At 38.3% G+C, this 14,702-nt stretch overlaps 1 protein-coding gene across 5 annotated transcripts in view; it reads right to left on the minus strand.

The window, feature by feature from the left end:
• The window catches only part of NSMCE2 (NSE2 (MMS21) homolog, SMC5-SMC6 complex SUMO ligase), a 237,702-nt gene that overhangs the window by 110,096 nt on the left and 112,904 nt on the right, over positions 1-14,702 (minus strand). For 3 of the 5 annotated variants that reach the window (XM_070802465.1, XM_070802467.1, XM_070802466.1), the window contains one exon: positions 3,798-3,881. The exons of 1 other annotated variant lie outside the window; for it this stretch is intronic. In XM_070802465.1, coding sequence (XP_070658566.1) covers positions 3,798-3,881 — 84 coding nt within the window. The remainder of the gene's footprint in view (positions 1-3,797; positions 3,882-14,702) is intronic. One more of the 5 variants, XM_070802468.1, reaches the window with a different exon arrangement.

Genomic DNA, 14,702 nt, shown 5'->3' on the forward strand with positions numbered 1-14,702 from the left:
TATCAGGTTCTTTATTCTTACTACTTATTTGGCTCTTGCAAGTCTTTGCATAATTTCCCCCCTCCAGGGCAAGCACATGACTGGGATATTTTGCAAGTCATTCACTGTCAATGATGATCTCTGTGGTGCTCTTTCAAGATGCCTCAGCTGGCTGTAAAATCTGAGTAACAACCTTTTCCTGTTGATATCTAAAGTGATGCTCTGTTGCTTTTAGCATATAGTGCTACCACTTAACTGGATACAAATTTATTCTCCTTCTTTCATATGGGTAACTTCTCCCTCACTTCACTCTATGCCACCCCCACGTGATGTTTAGAGTTTATTCATTTTTAAAATACAACAATTTTGTTAGAATACATTTAAAGAGTGAATTCTTTCATCATTATTATTCTCTTAGTAACAGCTTTCTTGAGATATAATTCACATAGCATAGAATTTCCTCATTATTTATTGCTGGCCACCGTTGATGTCAAGATTCACGATTCCCTTCAGCTAAAGTGGTGGTGAACCTGAGACATTTAATATGTAAGCTCGGGTTATCAGAGGCCTATCTGATGGGCCCTGAAGCTGACTGTTGCTGCCACACGGTGCCTCCTCCCTTCGGTTCCACTGGCTCCATCTTGGAACACACTTTGCATTCTTCACATACTCCTGGCTTTGTCACCAGGTTCCTCTTCTTTCTCCATTGTTTTGCCAGGTCCAATCCTCACCCTTCCCCTCTCATTCTATACACTCTTCCTGGGTAATCTCAACCACTTTGGGGCTCCACCTGTCATCTCTATCAGTGGTTCTCAAGCCCCTCCCAAATACTGTTTCTGCAGAAGCATTCTTCCATCAGTAGCATCTCTCATCAGACACAGCAATTCACAACTGCAGGGACATTCTGAAATCTCAGGAGGTACATTTATAGCTTCAAGAAGCACTTTTCTGGGAACCTTTAGTTGGAGACACATGTTTGCTCCATCTGTGGAGGACACTGTCCAGTCCAGGGGCCTGGGGGTCACGACCACTAGACCTGAAGATACAGATGGTACAGTTCACCACCACATCTCATAGAGCGTCTAACTCAAAGCAGCACAACGAATATCTGCTGAAGGAATGAATTCAATCACTAATTGCTGTGGTTTCCAATTCATACCCTTTCGACTCATCCTCTTCTCTTCATTTGCACTGTCAGAATTTGAGTTAATGTCACGATTACTGTCTACTGACTACTAGTGAAGTCTCCCAGCCTCGAATCCTGCTTCTCCCAACCCATTCTTCATGCTAGAGTCAGTTATCTTTTTCAGTTATAAATCAGTTCTTACCATCCCTCAACTTAAGGTCCTTTAAAATCAAACCTAAATTTCTTAACAGATATATAAGTCTCTAATTCTTTTGACTTTGTACACAGCATTTCTTCTACTTAGAACAACTCAGATATTAATGTAAAGAGAATTTCTTGATGCCCCAAAGCTGAATTAAACACTCATCTTTTGTGCTCTCTGAAGTACCCTGTTCTTTTCCTACTACTGTACATATACTGTATTACAACTGTGTGTTTACTTGTCTGTCTCCTCAACTACACTATACATTTTGCTAGGTGGGCTAATGTCCTTTTCACTGAATCTCAATGCCCTGCCTGGAACAGAGACGGCATTCGATGAGTGTCTGGTGAATGAATATCACTAGTGACCACGGAAGTAGGTAACTTTGGAATTTCATCACAGGGACTCTGAACCCAGTGGGATCCATAAATAAATACTAAGAGGCCATAAACACCATGAAATTGTACCCAGCATTTTTTGAGAGTAGTTTTCAGACTGTGTGAAGAGTCAATAATCCTAAAAACTTAAAAAAAATATATCCCTGTTGGAGTTTATTTGGTTAGACAGAAACTTGCTAAAGTGTATTACAAATGAACAAAAACAAAACGTAAATACATAAACACAACACGCAGACACACTAATATACACACACAGAGACTGACTGAATTATATCGAGCCTTACGGTAAATCTTTTATTGGAAAGGGACAAGAGTCAGAAAGTTAAGAGGGCTGTAGCAGGACTGAAGAAAACCAGACGATGCCAGAAAAAGAATTTAGAAAGACAGAACAGAGAATGAAAGGGAAATTCGGTCTACTCTGTCATTTCATATAGGCTCCTTATGTAGCCGGCCTGTGAAAGGTTAGGGCTTTACAAAGGATGTCCCAAGTCTGAAGATATCTGTATAGTTTGGAAAACTGCATCTTCAGCTTGCTGAAATGCTGCCCAACTTCAGCGTAATTCTGTCTCACCAGTCTAGTTGTCTTTTCAGTTCTGTCCAGTGAATCTCTGTCTCGACACTGACCTTTGACAGAAGGAAAGAAGGAAAAAAGGCAGGCACTCGCCTGGGCTCATGAGAAAAGAGACACAGGGAGAAGAGTAAGTCACATGCTCATTACTTTTCAATTTAATCTTTCTCTGGCTCACTCTATTCCTTTGTCTTTGCTTAGGGTAAACTTTATGTACTTCTTTATTTGCAAGAATCTTGACAAGATACCATGTACTTTGGTAAAGTAAGGAAATATACTTAAATTCTGAAAAAATACAGGCAGTTTTGAGAGTTGTGGTTTTTTTAAAATAAATGTTGACCATGGTTAGCCTCTACTCACTAATTAAACATTTAATGAAACTAGGAAACATGATTTTTCTTTCTTTTTTGGCAGAGGGGAGGTTATTTCCATATAGAATGTAGCATATTATACAGCCCGGTTTGCTTTAGAAGATGCTAACTTCTGTATCCTAAGATTCTGTTACTGATTCACTAAAGTAGGACAAGTACTTCAGAGGTGGTGACAGGCTTGGCTTTGAGAGTTTTGATGCTACCCAGGCTAACTTCCACTATGGACCTCCTGTCGGGTCCTCAGTATAGCTACTGTCTTACTTACATTCAGGCTGTTTCTGGCTGTGAAACACATCTTGTTCACATGGGAATGAAAAATGGACCCTTTCCTCCTCCTCCTCATCTTTTATCCAAAGGAAATAAAAGCCAGAGGATGGTAAATCTGGTCAAAAAGCCTGAAAAATTTACTGACTGGTTAAACAGCATCTAAATAATCAGGAATGGCCCACAAACCTATAAAGCAATTCATTCCCATAGTATTCATTTAACATCAGTCTACAAGAATAACTCTGATATACAGAGATAGCAGTCTCATGAATTTTACATGTGCCTTATTTTGCGGCAGAACTCCACTGTATAAAATAGACAAAATTGTGATTGTCAAAACAATAGTTTTAAAGAACCAAGTAAGTCTTAAAGATTCTATATTTTTCTGTCCTATTTGAGATCTTTTTGTCTTAATCTACCAATAAAATATAGATTTTAAATCAAATTGATAACTGAGGATTGCTCTAGGTACCTTCTTGCTAAATTTATAGTGAAATGTAGTGATCAATTATTCTGGCTGGAAGTTGGAGTGACAGGGGAGGAATAGGAGAGAAAGAGGAAAAATTTCCATTTACCAAAGTCCCACCTGATAGTGTACTTATGTAATACAAGAATCAATTTTTAAAAAATTCCAGGATACACTTGAGAGTTGTAGTGAGTTTTGCCCTGTTATCTACTCTGATATCCTTTTTGACAAGGTACTGCTGTTAATGATTTATTGAAATCTGGTTTACATTCCGTTACAGGTAAGCAGAACATGGCGTTGAGAACTTGTGCTTTATTTTTTCCATAGCAGTGTGTGGAATTTTGAAACCCTTTCAAATGCTACTGGGACTGTTTGGAGGAAAGAGAAAGATGAGAATGGAAGAAAAAAAAATTCTATAACCTCGTTCATTGCCTGCTCTACTTCCATCCTTATCCTTAATCTTGTCGAACTCATTGTGTCCTCCATCTTCTTTGGGTTTCACTGCTGCAAGAGAGACCCAGGTTAGGAAGTGACTTGAGTATGACACCAGGATCGATGCTGACAATGAGATGGGAGCCAGAAGTGAAGCCACAAGGGGCTGTGAAGCCAGAACTGGAAATGAGTTGTTGGGGGTTCTCAGCATGTGGCATCTACATAACATCATACATTCCATTTACCCAAATGGGTGTGAAATTCACCAAACCAATAATACTCACCCAGAGGATAAGGGTCTATTATCATTGATACAGTATTATTTGGTACTCTTCAGCTAAAATGCACACATTATTAAGATGTCCTAACATACTACTTCTGGGAAGACCTTTTCTGGTGAAGTGTGGAATGGAAAGGGAACATGGAGCAAGATGACACAGATGGGCATCACCTGGGAAATCCAGCAGTCCGCTCCAACGGATGCCCACAAGGTAGTATTTACCTTGATGAGCCTTGCAGACTCTGATACCCGATCTCACTGACTGGACCCAGGAATGCAGACTCATGCTAACAAAACTCACAAGACACTGATGTATACAAAAAAAAAGAAGGCGACTTTATTATTTACAGTGAACAACAGAAGAATCAGGCATACTGACTCTGCATCAGTCTGATAGTGATGACTCTGCATCAGCCTGATAGTGCATTATCTCCTTGGGAAGGCAAATCACCAGAGGGAAGCTTGGTGCACACAGAAGCAGAACAAGTGGAGTTAATTACACAGGATTCCAGTGCAGAATGGCATGAGGCTCTGCAGCTCTGTACCACAGGGCTATCCACCTGCCACCACAGGTTGGATGCTTTCCTCCACCTGGCAGGTGCTATTGGTCAGACAGTGCTTTGTTAGGTATCGTGACAATTTCATTAAGAGTTTTTCTTTTCTTCTGTTTTGGAGAGAGAGAAAATGCTCTCCTGAGCATTCTTCTATGTTTGTGTATTTTAAAGATGTCAGTACCATCAATCAGGTTAATCAAATCTCTGTGCCCAGAGTCCTTATGTCTCGTAAGATCATGTTGCCTTTCTTGACTTTAATCACTTAGACGTTCATTTCTTAGTTTAATTTTCAGAGAGTATTTGCATTTTTCTGCTTTCTGGGATCAAGAGGGGCACCACATGGTGGACTCCACATTTGCCTACAGGTTCCACAAAGTGTCAGTTAAATTCAAATCAACCTGTATTCACTGTGCCAACTTTACTCCCACTGCTGTGCCAGATACAAAATAATACTCAAAAGCATAAAGAGAGACTCTAAAGAGACAGTGTATCTACTGGATACCTACAGTCCTAAATTCTTTTAAAGGTACATTTATTCATTCATTTTTTACTAGCATTTATAGACCCTATCCTATATATGAGGATTAATTAGAAACAAGAAATATAAAGATAAAAATTGTCTTGTTCCCTTTAAGAGCTTACAGTCTAGCAAAGGAACAAGACATTTAAACAAAAAAAAAAGGTACTGTGCCAAACGGTATGGAACCTGGTGGAAGAACACTTTTTTTAATCTAAGGGCAGAAACAGAAGCCATCCTTTTTAATCTGTTTTTTAAAATAAGGCTGTCCTCAGTAGTTGAATACTCTTTCACATCTTTTTTTGTGTATATGAAACACACATAAACTTCTGCATTCCCAAACACATGTATTTTAAAATTTCTGTATCTTATCAATATGTGGAATTTATATATTACACATTCTATTATAGAACATAGACACACATGCACATATACATTTATATAATGCACATATGTGTGAGATATTATTGTTATCTCACATCTAACTTTTTGTTTTAAATTTTAACACGTACACAGAAAAGTACACAAAACAAAAATGCCTTGTTTAGAAAATAAATTGCCCTACTGAGCTCCCACTAGGTCCATAAACAGAGGATTCTGAGTACCCCAGAAACTCTGCACCACCCCCAAATCACTATGCTAATCTTAATATTAATCATTTACTAGCTTTCTATGTAGTGTTACTACCCAATGCAGGCAAAGTCCAAATTTGCCTGCAGGAGAAGGCAATGGCACCCCACTCCAGTACTCTTGCTTGGCAAATCCCATGGACGGAGGAGCCTGGTAGGCTGCAGTCCATGGGGTCGCTAAGAGTCGGACACGACTGAGTTGACTTCCCTTTCACTTTTCACTTTCATGCATTGGAGAAGGAAATGGCAACCCACTCCAGTGTTCTTGCCTGGAGAATCCCAGGGACGGGGGAGCCTGGTGGGCTGCCGTCTATGGGGTCACATAGGGTCGGACACGACTGAAGTGACTTAGCAGCAGCAAATGCCCTCAAGGGAAAAGCAGCGTTAGTTCTGAATTTTCATTCCTTTTGATGCAATGGTAAGTGGAACTGCTTCTTGAATTTCTCTTTCTGATCTTTTGTTGTTAATGTATAGAAATGCAACAGATTTCTGTGTATTAATTTTGGAACCTGCAACTTTACCAAGTTCGCTGATGAGTACTAGCAGTTTCCTGGTAGCAGCTTTAGGATCTTCTATGTATAATGTCATCTGTAAACAGTGACAGCTTAACTTCTTCTTTTCCAATTTGGATTCCCTTCTTTTTCTTCTCTGACTGCTGTAGCTAGGACTTCCAAAACTATGTTGAACAAAAGTGGTGAGAGTGGACATCCTTGTCTTGTTCCTGATCTTAGAGGGAATGCTTTCAGCTTTTCACCATGGAGTATGATGCTAGCTGTAGGTTTGTCATACATGGCCTTTATTATGTTGGAAATATGCACCTCTATGCCCACTTTCTGGAGGGTTTTTATCATAAATAGGTGCTGAATTTTGTCAAAAGCTTTTTCTGTCTAAGCTTCTCTGAATTCTTGTTTTTCCTTACAGTTCCTTAAGAGTTTCAGGACTTCGCTCTTCTGAGGATGTTTTCTTGTACATATTCAACAACTTCAATAATTTTCAGCAAGAAAATTGTTCAAATAACTTAATCAGCCATATTTCCAGTAACAAAAATTGGTGACACTTCTCAATTTCTTCCTGTGTTACAGTTCTAAAAATAAATATAGATTCTTATCTACTAGATCCTGACCCCTTAGGGATTATGAGAAGTAAACATCTTTGATTTCCCACAGCATAAAGTGTGAAACACGCAATAAATGCACAAGGACTAAAGAATAAGCGAATGGAAAAGAGAAGGAATATGTAATTATCCTGCCCTTGAAGAGTTTCCATTTTCCTTCTGCAAAGGAAGATGAGATATATATGTATACAACATTTTAACACAATAAAGAGACATGTTTAAAGGAAATCACTTATATTCACTGACATGGACAAATTTCCAAGATACATCATCAGATGGAAAAAGAAAGTTATAAGATGGTGTATGTGTGTAAAATATATCTAAATCTATAGCTATCTCCATGTGGATAAACATGTATGTGTGTACTATGTGCCATGTATATTCTTGCTTATATGCAAGAATATATATTGCTTATATGCAGAAATATGACAGTAAAGACACATAATGGTGGTTATCTCTGCAGATTGGAATTGGGAAGCCAGGAGCAATCTTTTCACTTTCAAATATCCTATGAAATAATTTTACATGAAGCGTATATTACTTTTATAGTTAGGGGGAAATTTTCAAATTATATTCAAAGGCAAACATACCTGACACAGGAAATCAAGAACTAAAAACAGCCAGAAACCAGATCCCAATAAAATGGTTATTTTGAGACATTAGTCTGCCATCTTCTCAGTCTGTCAGCTTTCCGAATAAAGTCATACTTCTTCCCTCAAAAAATAAAAATAGCCAGGAAGACAGATATTACTGGGGAAGGCTTATTTGAAAAGGTAGGACTTGAAATGGATCCTGCAGGATTGGCAGAACATAAGTTAGAGAAGAGGAATGGGGGGAAGTGGCCTTAATGAACAAGAGTTGTGCTGTGATCAGACAGCAGGGAAAGAGTTAGAGTGGCACCCAGAGAGGCCATGAAGAAGTGCATTCACCTGGCTAAAGTTAACTCCAGTTTACACTGAGAGGCAGGATTAAATGGACATAAAGTCAAGGTCTAAAATGGTGAAATGTCATCAATATTGAGTTTATAATTGGGTTGATAGGAAATAGAAGTCAATACAAGACACTACTCGTCAAATGGAGTAGTTTGTGCAGAATGAGATCAAAGGAGAAAGACCCCTGGTAATTTGCAGTGTTAGATTAATAACAATTGGTTGAGAAATGCACAGTTTTGGACTATTCAATTGTTGCAGTGGGTAAAACTTAGCAATACCTTGTTCAAAATCAAAAATGTCTCTACATTTGACTTTAAGGAAGAAAAATTCTAAATAAGTAAAATTTGGCAGAATTAAGTATCTTTAGGGTTTCAAATTGTTTGGATCTATATATTTATCACATTAAGGCCCAAATCACAAAATTATGAGAATCAAAAAAAGATTACTATAAATTCATAATACAAGTAATACTTAAAAATTTTTTCTTCCAAGTAGATTTTAACTTCTGAGTGACATATTACAGCCTGGGGCTATAGTCTTAAAGTGGAGTTTATTATAGTTTTACAGTATTTCAAAAGTTTCAGTCAGATACTTTTCTTGCCTAGCTAGAGGTCAAAAGCTTGAGGATTCTTACATGATAGAAAACAAACTTCAAAAAGCTTAAAAAGTGACCTGTCATACTTCAGACTCTTTACTTTTCTGTAAGGTCACATTTCTGAGGAAGATGACAGAGTTGGTGATTGTGTAACTAAGCCTCCAGAGCTACTTACGACTCTGGAATGTGATCATTGTTTTGCAATGGAGTTGGTCACCATCATATGAAAATCTTGGGAAATAAAATATCTTGTTTACCTGCTAGTTCCTGTCATAGAATAGCTCATTCACACACAGCATTGTATTACTTTAGTCTAAATTCCCAGCCTACCTTGCTTGGCACTAGTGATTCTATCTTAAAAGAATGTTAAGAATATTTCTACATACTTGGAAAGGTAAGCAAAAGAGGGAAGAGGGTCAGGGGAGAGAGAAGAGTGGGAGAGAAGAAAAGAAACGCTTCACAGTAACACAGGAAGCAGGAGATAGGAGAGGACACAGATGAAACTTGGCTCTGAGTTGCTACCTGTTGGTAGAAGGTGGAGCTGAGTACACAGCAGTCCATCTTATACTGTGTCTACTTTGTATGTTCTATAATTAACTGTTCCATAATTTAAAATGTAAAAATGAAAAAGAAAAAGCACATACTTAATTTTTCAAGACTGTCTCCTAACTTGTAACCTAAAAAGGGATAATACAGTACTATTAATAGTACTGCAATAAATAAGTCATCTTTAGAACACTGATTTAAGGGTTTAAGAGTTTCTGAAGCTCATCTGCCCAGCAACAATAACAAAATTTATGCTGGATGATAATCCTTATTCTGCACATCATCCTTACAATAAAGCACTTTCACATTCATATCTCAACCACTCTACACATGAACACTGTGAGATCTGGTGGGTGACATTCTAATTTGGGAAAAACATGAGGTTCAGAGAAGTTAAGTAGATTTCAGTTCTTTCATTCATTCCACAAACACTTACTAAACACCTGTGTTAGGCAAATCTATTCTAGCTATTAGAAATTAAGAGACAAAGAAAATGTGATTCCTTTTTTCAAGAGGTGCATAGTCTAGCAGAGGGGACGGATTTATAAAACAATTACATGGTGATATGGTTTATACTACAACAAAGTGTTTTTCAAGAAAAAAATGTTTAATTATGACCTCAAGTAAGAAATACATTGTATACTGCAACCCAGGATAAACAAACAAGTTTAAGTGAAACAGAAGTTTTATGAAACACAACTCTTTCTATACATGATTCACTCTGTGGTATTTTCTAATCTACCCTATTCTGTATCTTTTCTTTTTTTAATAAAATGCTGGTCACAACCTTTTACAACTGGATTGCTGCTTACAACATCTCATTATTCACTACTGGGTGTGACCTACAGTGTACAAAAGTGTCAGGATGAGTATGATTGGAGTTCTGCGGCAACACAAAAAGAAATATAGACTGTTTCAGGGAATGAGAAAGGTCTGAAAGAGGTCAGTCTCTGAGTACTCACAATACTAAAATGGCAGAACCAGAACAAAGTCTTAAGAGACTTTTTGCTCTTGGAATTATTGTACTGTTGCACGCTGGCCAAAGACACGGCAGCGACAGACTGTGAACTCACTGAAAAGCTACCAAAACAAGTTGTTTTCCTGAAGGGATGTCGGAAATCATTCGTTCACATTTACTACCTCTTTACTATGTGGCACAGCACTTCCTGTCTACTGGCTCATCCTGCTACTACCTGTGAGACAACTGTAAACATCCTGAGACCATGAGGTTTACTCTATGACTAACAGTCCCAGATATTTGTTTCCTCAAATCTCTGGAAGACCTAAAAACAAGAGATCAGGCCAATATGTGTTAGATGTAAAATCAGATACTGTAATTTTTATCAACCACTGATCTAATCTGTGATTTTGTTCAAGGCCTTGATCTTCTATTTCAGCCTCAAAAGTTTGCTGTCCACGCAGCCAGCTGTGGCTGCCGTGTACAGGGTGCAGGGAACAGAAAGGGTAGCAACCATTCATATCTTATGCCGCTGCCCCCTGCCGTCGAAGAGAGAGAGGGGCAAGATTACAGGGACCCGTAGATTTGATTTTGCTTTGTCATTTTGTCCAATAGGAAGGTTTCCATTTTCAGGTACTTGTTCTGAGAATCTATTTTGCAGGAAAGACTCATTTTGTGAACCTGACATAGTTCTTTGGGCCTTTTATCCAGTAAGCAATAAAAGAGAAAAGGTGCTTTTCCACATCAACATGTGCTCAGCTTACAACACTGCTACTATTCCTTGGGCATTCAATAAATATTCGTCAAGGATACGGATACTGACACTGAACAGAAAATAGACAAAAGGAAGAAAGTTAATTGAACTTCATGAAATATAGAGGAACTACAGCTGTTTCTCATCCCTACTTCCCCAAAGGGAAACATGGTTTGAATATCAAGATAAAAGATTTTGTGGGCTGAAGTACCCTTAATTAAAATAAAATCAAACTGAACTGAACCAAACCAAAAACATCAACCAGCATTTGTGCCTTTAATCATATAATTGTAGGGTCTCAGTAAATTGAAAGTATTCTGGGTTAGGTTTTATAGGTATTAACTCAGTAACGGAGGGTTGGCCAGAAGGAAATGAAAATTATAGTTTTGAGAAAGTCACTGAAAAACAAGCCATTTGTAAGACACTCTGAGCTTTGGAGAATCTCTTGCTTTGGAAGACCTGTTTAGGGCTGATACCTCTGAATATTCTAAGACGTCTAAACAGGTGAATGAACTACAATCTAAAAGACTTTCATGTTTTAGGCTATACAAAAGATTTATTTTAAGAATATTCACTCTTTAATTTAGACCGCCAAGTATAACATTTTCAAAATGTTGTAAATATTTAGTTGAGAATCAAATGATAAAACATTAAAACAACCAACATAAGCTTGGTATCGTTTTCCTTCTACAATCTTTAGGACTCACTTCCAACTTTGTATGAAGCATCTTCAAATGACTGCACTGCTTTAGGTATCCTGGACCCATCATGTCCAAAACCAACTCTAATTCAATTCTACTCTTTTTTCCTGCCAACCTCCCAGAACACCCATTCTTCTTCATTAATTCCAGTAATCCCTATAATGAGTATTCACAGGAAAAATCCACAGGAGAAGGAATTAAATACGAAAACTTTCATATTGGATTCATGATCAAAAGTATTTATTAAGGGTATGTGATTTTTACTTTTTCTATTTCATATTCAGTGCTCCCATTTCACTTAGTTTATGTCTTCCAATTTCTCTGTCTCTTTTTGTTATTGTTGTTCTTTCTTAAGCCTTTACCAAGCCAAGTTAAAAAGCTTTTGTATACATATATGTATATAGTACAGAGAAGACAATGGCAACCCACTCCAGTACGCTTGCCTGGAAAATCCCATGGATGGAGGAGCCTGGTAGGCTGCAGTCCATGGGGTCGTGAAGAGTCGGACATGACTGAGTGACTTCACTTTCACTTGTCACTTTCAAGCATTGGAGAAGGAAATGGCAACCCACTCCAGTGTTCTTGCCTGGAGAATCCCAGGGATGGGGGAGCCTGGTGGGCTGCCGTTATGGGGTCACACAGAGTCAGACATGATTGAAGCGACTTAGCAGCAGCAGCATGTATACAGTATGTATAATATGCATATTTTAGAAAATGTATGAATTTTTGCCTAACTAAAAAAATTATGACATTTTGAGTCCACTTGTTTGACTTCTCATGAACAGAATGCTAGACTTCTTTCTAATTTATATTCACTCAAAACTTTTATATAGCTTCATGTATTTTGGCATCTAGCATTACTGCTAAATGTCTAGAAAATTTATAATCTTAGTGATTATAAAAGTTCTTTCTGAATGAGGAGTGAAACTAATTCAATTCTGAGAATATAAAGAAATATTATGTTGTAAAAAAACCAGGAAATTAACAAGTCATACAGTATCATTAACTAAAGTACAGATTTTGCTCAAATTTCATAAAATTTTATGCTGCTGCTGCTGCTAAGTCGCTTCAGTCGTGTCCAATTCTGTGCGACCCCACAGACGGCAGCCCACCAGGCTCCCCCGTCCCTGGGATTCTCCAGGCAAGAACACTGGAGTGGGTTGCCATTTCCTTCTCCATGCATGAAAGTGAAAAGTGAAAGTGAAGTCGCTCAGTCGTGTCCCGTGTCCGACTCTTAGCGACCCCATGGACTGCAGCCTACCAGGCTTCTCTGTCCATGGGAGTTTCCAGGCGAGAGTACTGGAGTGGGGTGCCATTGCCTTCTCCAAATTTTATGCTAGTGACTATTATTAGCTTTCAAACTATATTCAAGACTCCACATTGTATTTAATTGCATTAAGCAGCTTCAGCTGTATGCAACAAATTCTGGTAAATTCTCTTTTCATTTTTATTCTATTACAAATACTTTCTAAGTTTCCTTGTTACGGCTTCTTAGACACAGCTATATAACCATCATCTAAAACTGGAAATTTAATTTCCAAATACATGGGATTTTGTTTAAAGTAAAACAAACAAAAAAAAGAGTACGTGATTTTTAAAAAGTCGAGACGACTAATCTAGACCTCCTAACTGCCTTCAGATCATCAGTCTACTAAGGGCTTCCATTCTACGCCTCTTCCACCTCTTTCTCTTCCATTCCTACCACTTCTGCAGTAGTTCAGTTTCTCCATGTCCTGCTTGGATTTCTGCAAGTCTTCCATCTTGTCTCACTTCTTGCAATATCCTTTTTCAATTCCTCTTTGCTCTGCCACTAGAAGTACCTTCATTAGTCAGATAACATCACTCATACAAAAAAAAAGATATCAAAGGGGCAAGGGGGGTGGTGGTGGGATGAACTGGAAGATTGGGCTTGACACACACACACTATTGGCACTATGTAGAGAAGAGATAACTAGTGAGAACCTACTGAATAGCACAGGGAACTCTGCTTGGTGCTCTGTGGTGACTTGAGTGGGAAGGAAATCCAAAAAAGATGGGACACATGTGCACGTATGGCTGAGGCACTTTGCTGTACAGTAGAAACTAACACAACATAGTAAAGCAACCACACTCCATTCAAAAAAAAAAAACAAAGGCACTACCTACACAATAATCCAAACACTGGAAAGTGGTTTTTATGACTCTCTACACTTGTAGTGGGGAAGAAGCATGACCTTCAGGCCTAGGTTTGAGTTTTGGTCCTGCCTCTGATAAAGCTTTGTGATTTTGGGGGAAATCACTTAGGCTTCTTGAGCTTTTTATTTCCATCTTCCAAAGTGGTGATATTAATAGCTCACAAAATTGTTACATAAATCAAATGAGACCATCTATGAATGAGAAGGAACGTAGCACAGTCAGACACACACTACCAGGGAAGTTGCTCAGTCGTGTCCAACTCTTTGTGATCCCATGGACTGTAGCCTACTAGGATCCTCCATCCATGGAATTTTCCAGGCAAGAATTCTGGAGTGGGTTGCCATTTCCTTCTCCAGGGATGTTCCTGACCCAGGGACTGAACCCAGGTCTCCCGCATTGCAGGCAGACGTGTTACCATCTGAGCCCCCAGACACACACTAACCGATCATCAACTGTTTGATCCCTTCTTGCTCTAGCCTTGATGCTACTACTGCCCTCTGTCTCACTCCCATTACACCGGACCCCACGACTCTGGCACATAAAACACCAGCCCACCTAGGAGACGTGACTTCCTCAAATGTGACACGTGCTCTCAGGCCTCTGTGGTTCTACGTTTTATGCCCTTGCTTCACAGGTCCTTCAACTGCCATCTCAAATGAAATTCTACCCACGCCTCAAGGCCCAGCTCAAATGTCAACTCTTCCAGGAAGTCTTCTACCAACCAGAATTAACCGCTTTTCCTTCATGGTCTCCATGCACACTGCTTACAGCTTTATTTTTGTATTTATTTCTGTTATATTACTATTATATTTGTATTAAATATAAAATTATGCTTATATATGTTACCTGTGTGAATTACAAGCTTCTTGAAGGCAGAAAGCATGCTTCTTCTCAGCAACTAGCACCTTGTACTGGGAGGGACTTAATAAAAGTCTGCTGGTTGAATAAATGTATCAAAACATTTTCAAAATGAGTAAATTTTTACCAAAATGAAACACCAATTACTTGTTTCAACTACTGAAATAATTTTTAGAAAACAACTTCTACTTGAAAAATATACTATTAATCTTTCTAATATGTAAATTAAAAACAACAAAGAAATGACCTGAAAATGGTAAATTTTTGATACTTCAGACTC

Source organism: Bos indicus, chromosome 14 (genome assembly GCF_029378745.1).
Source record: "Bos indicus isolate NIAB-ARS_2022 breed Sahiwal x Tharparkar chromosome 14, NIAB-ARS_B.indTharparkar_mat_pri_1.0, whole genome shotgun sequence".
NCBI classification, from domain to species: Eukaryota; Metazoa; Chordata; class Mammalia; order Artiodactyla; family Bovidae; genus Bos; species Bos indicus.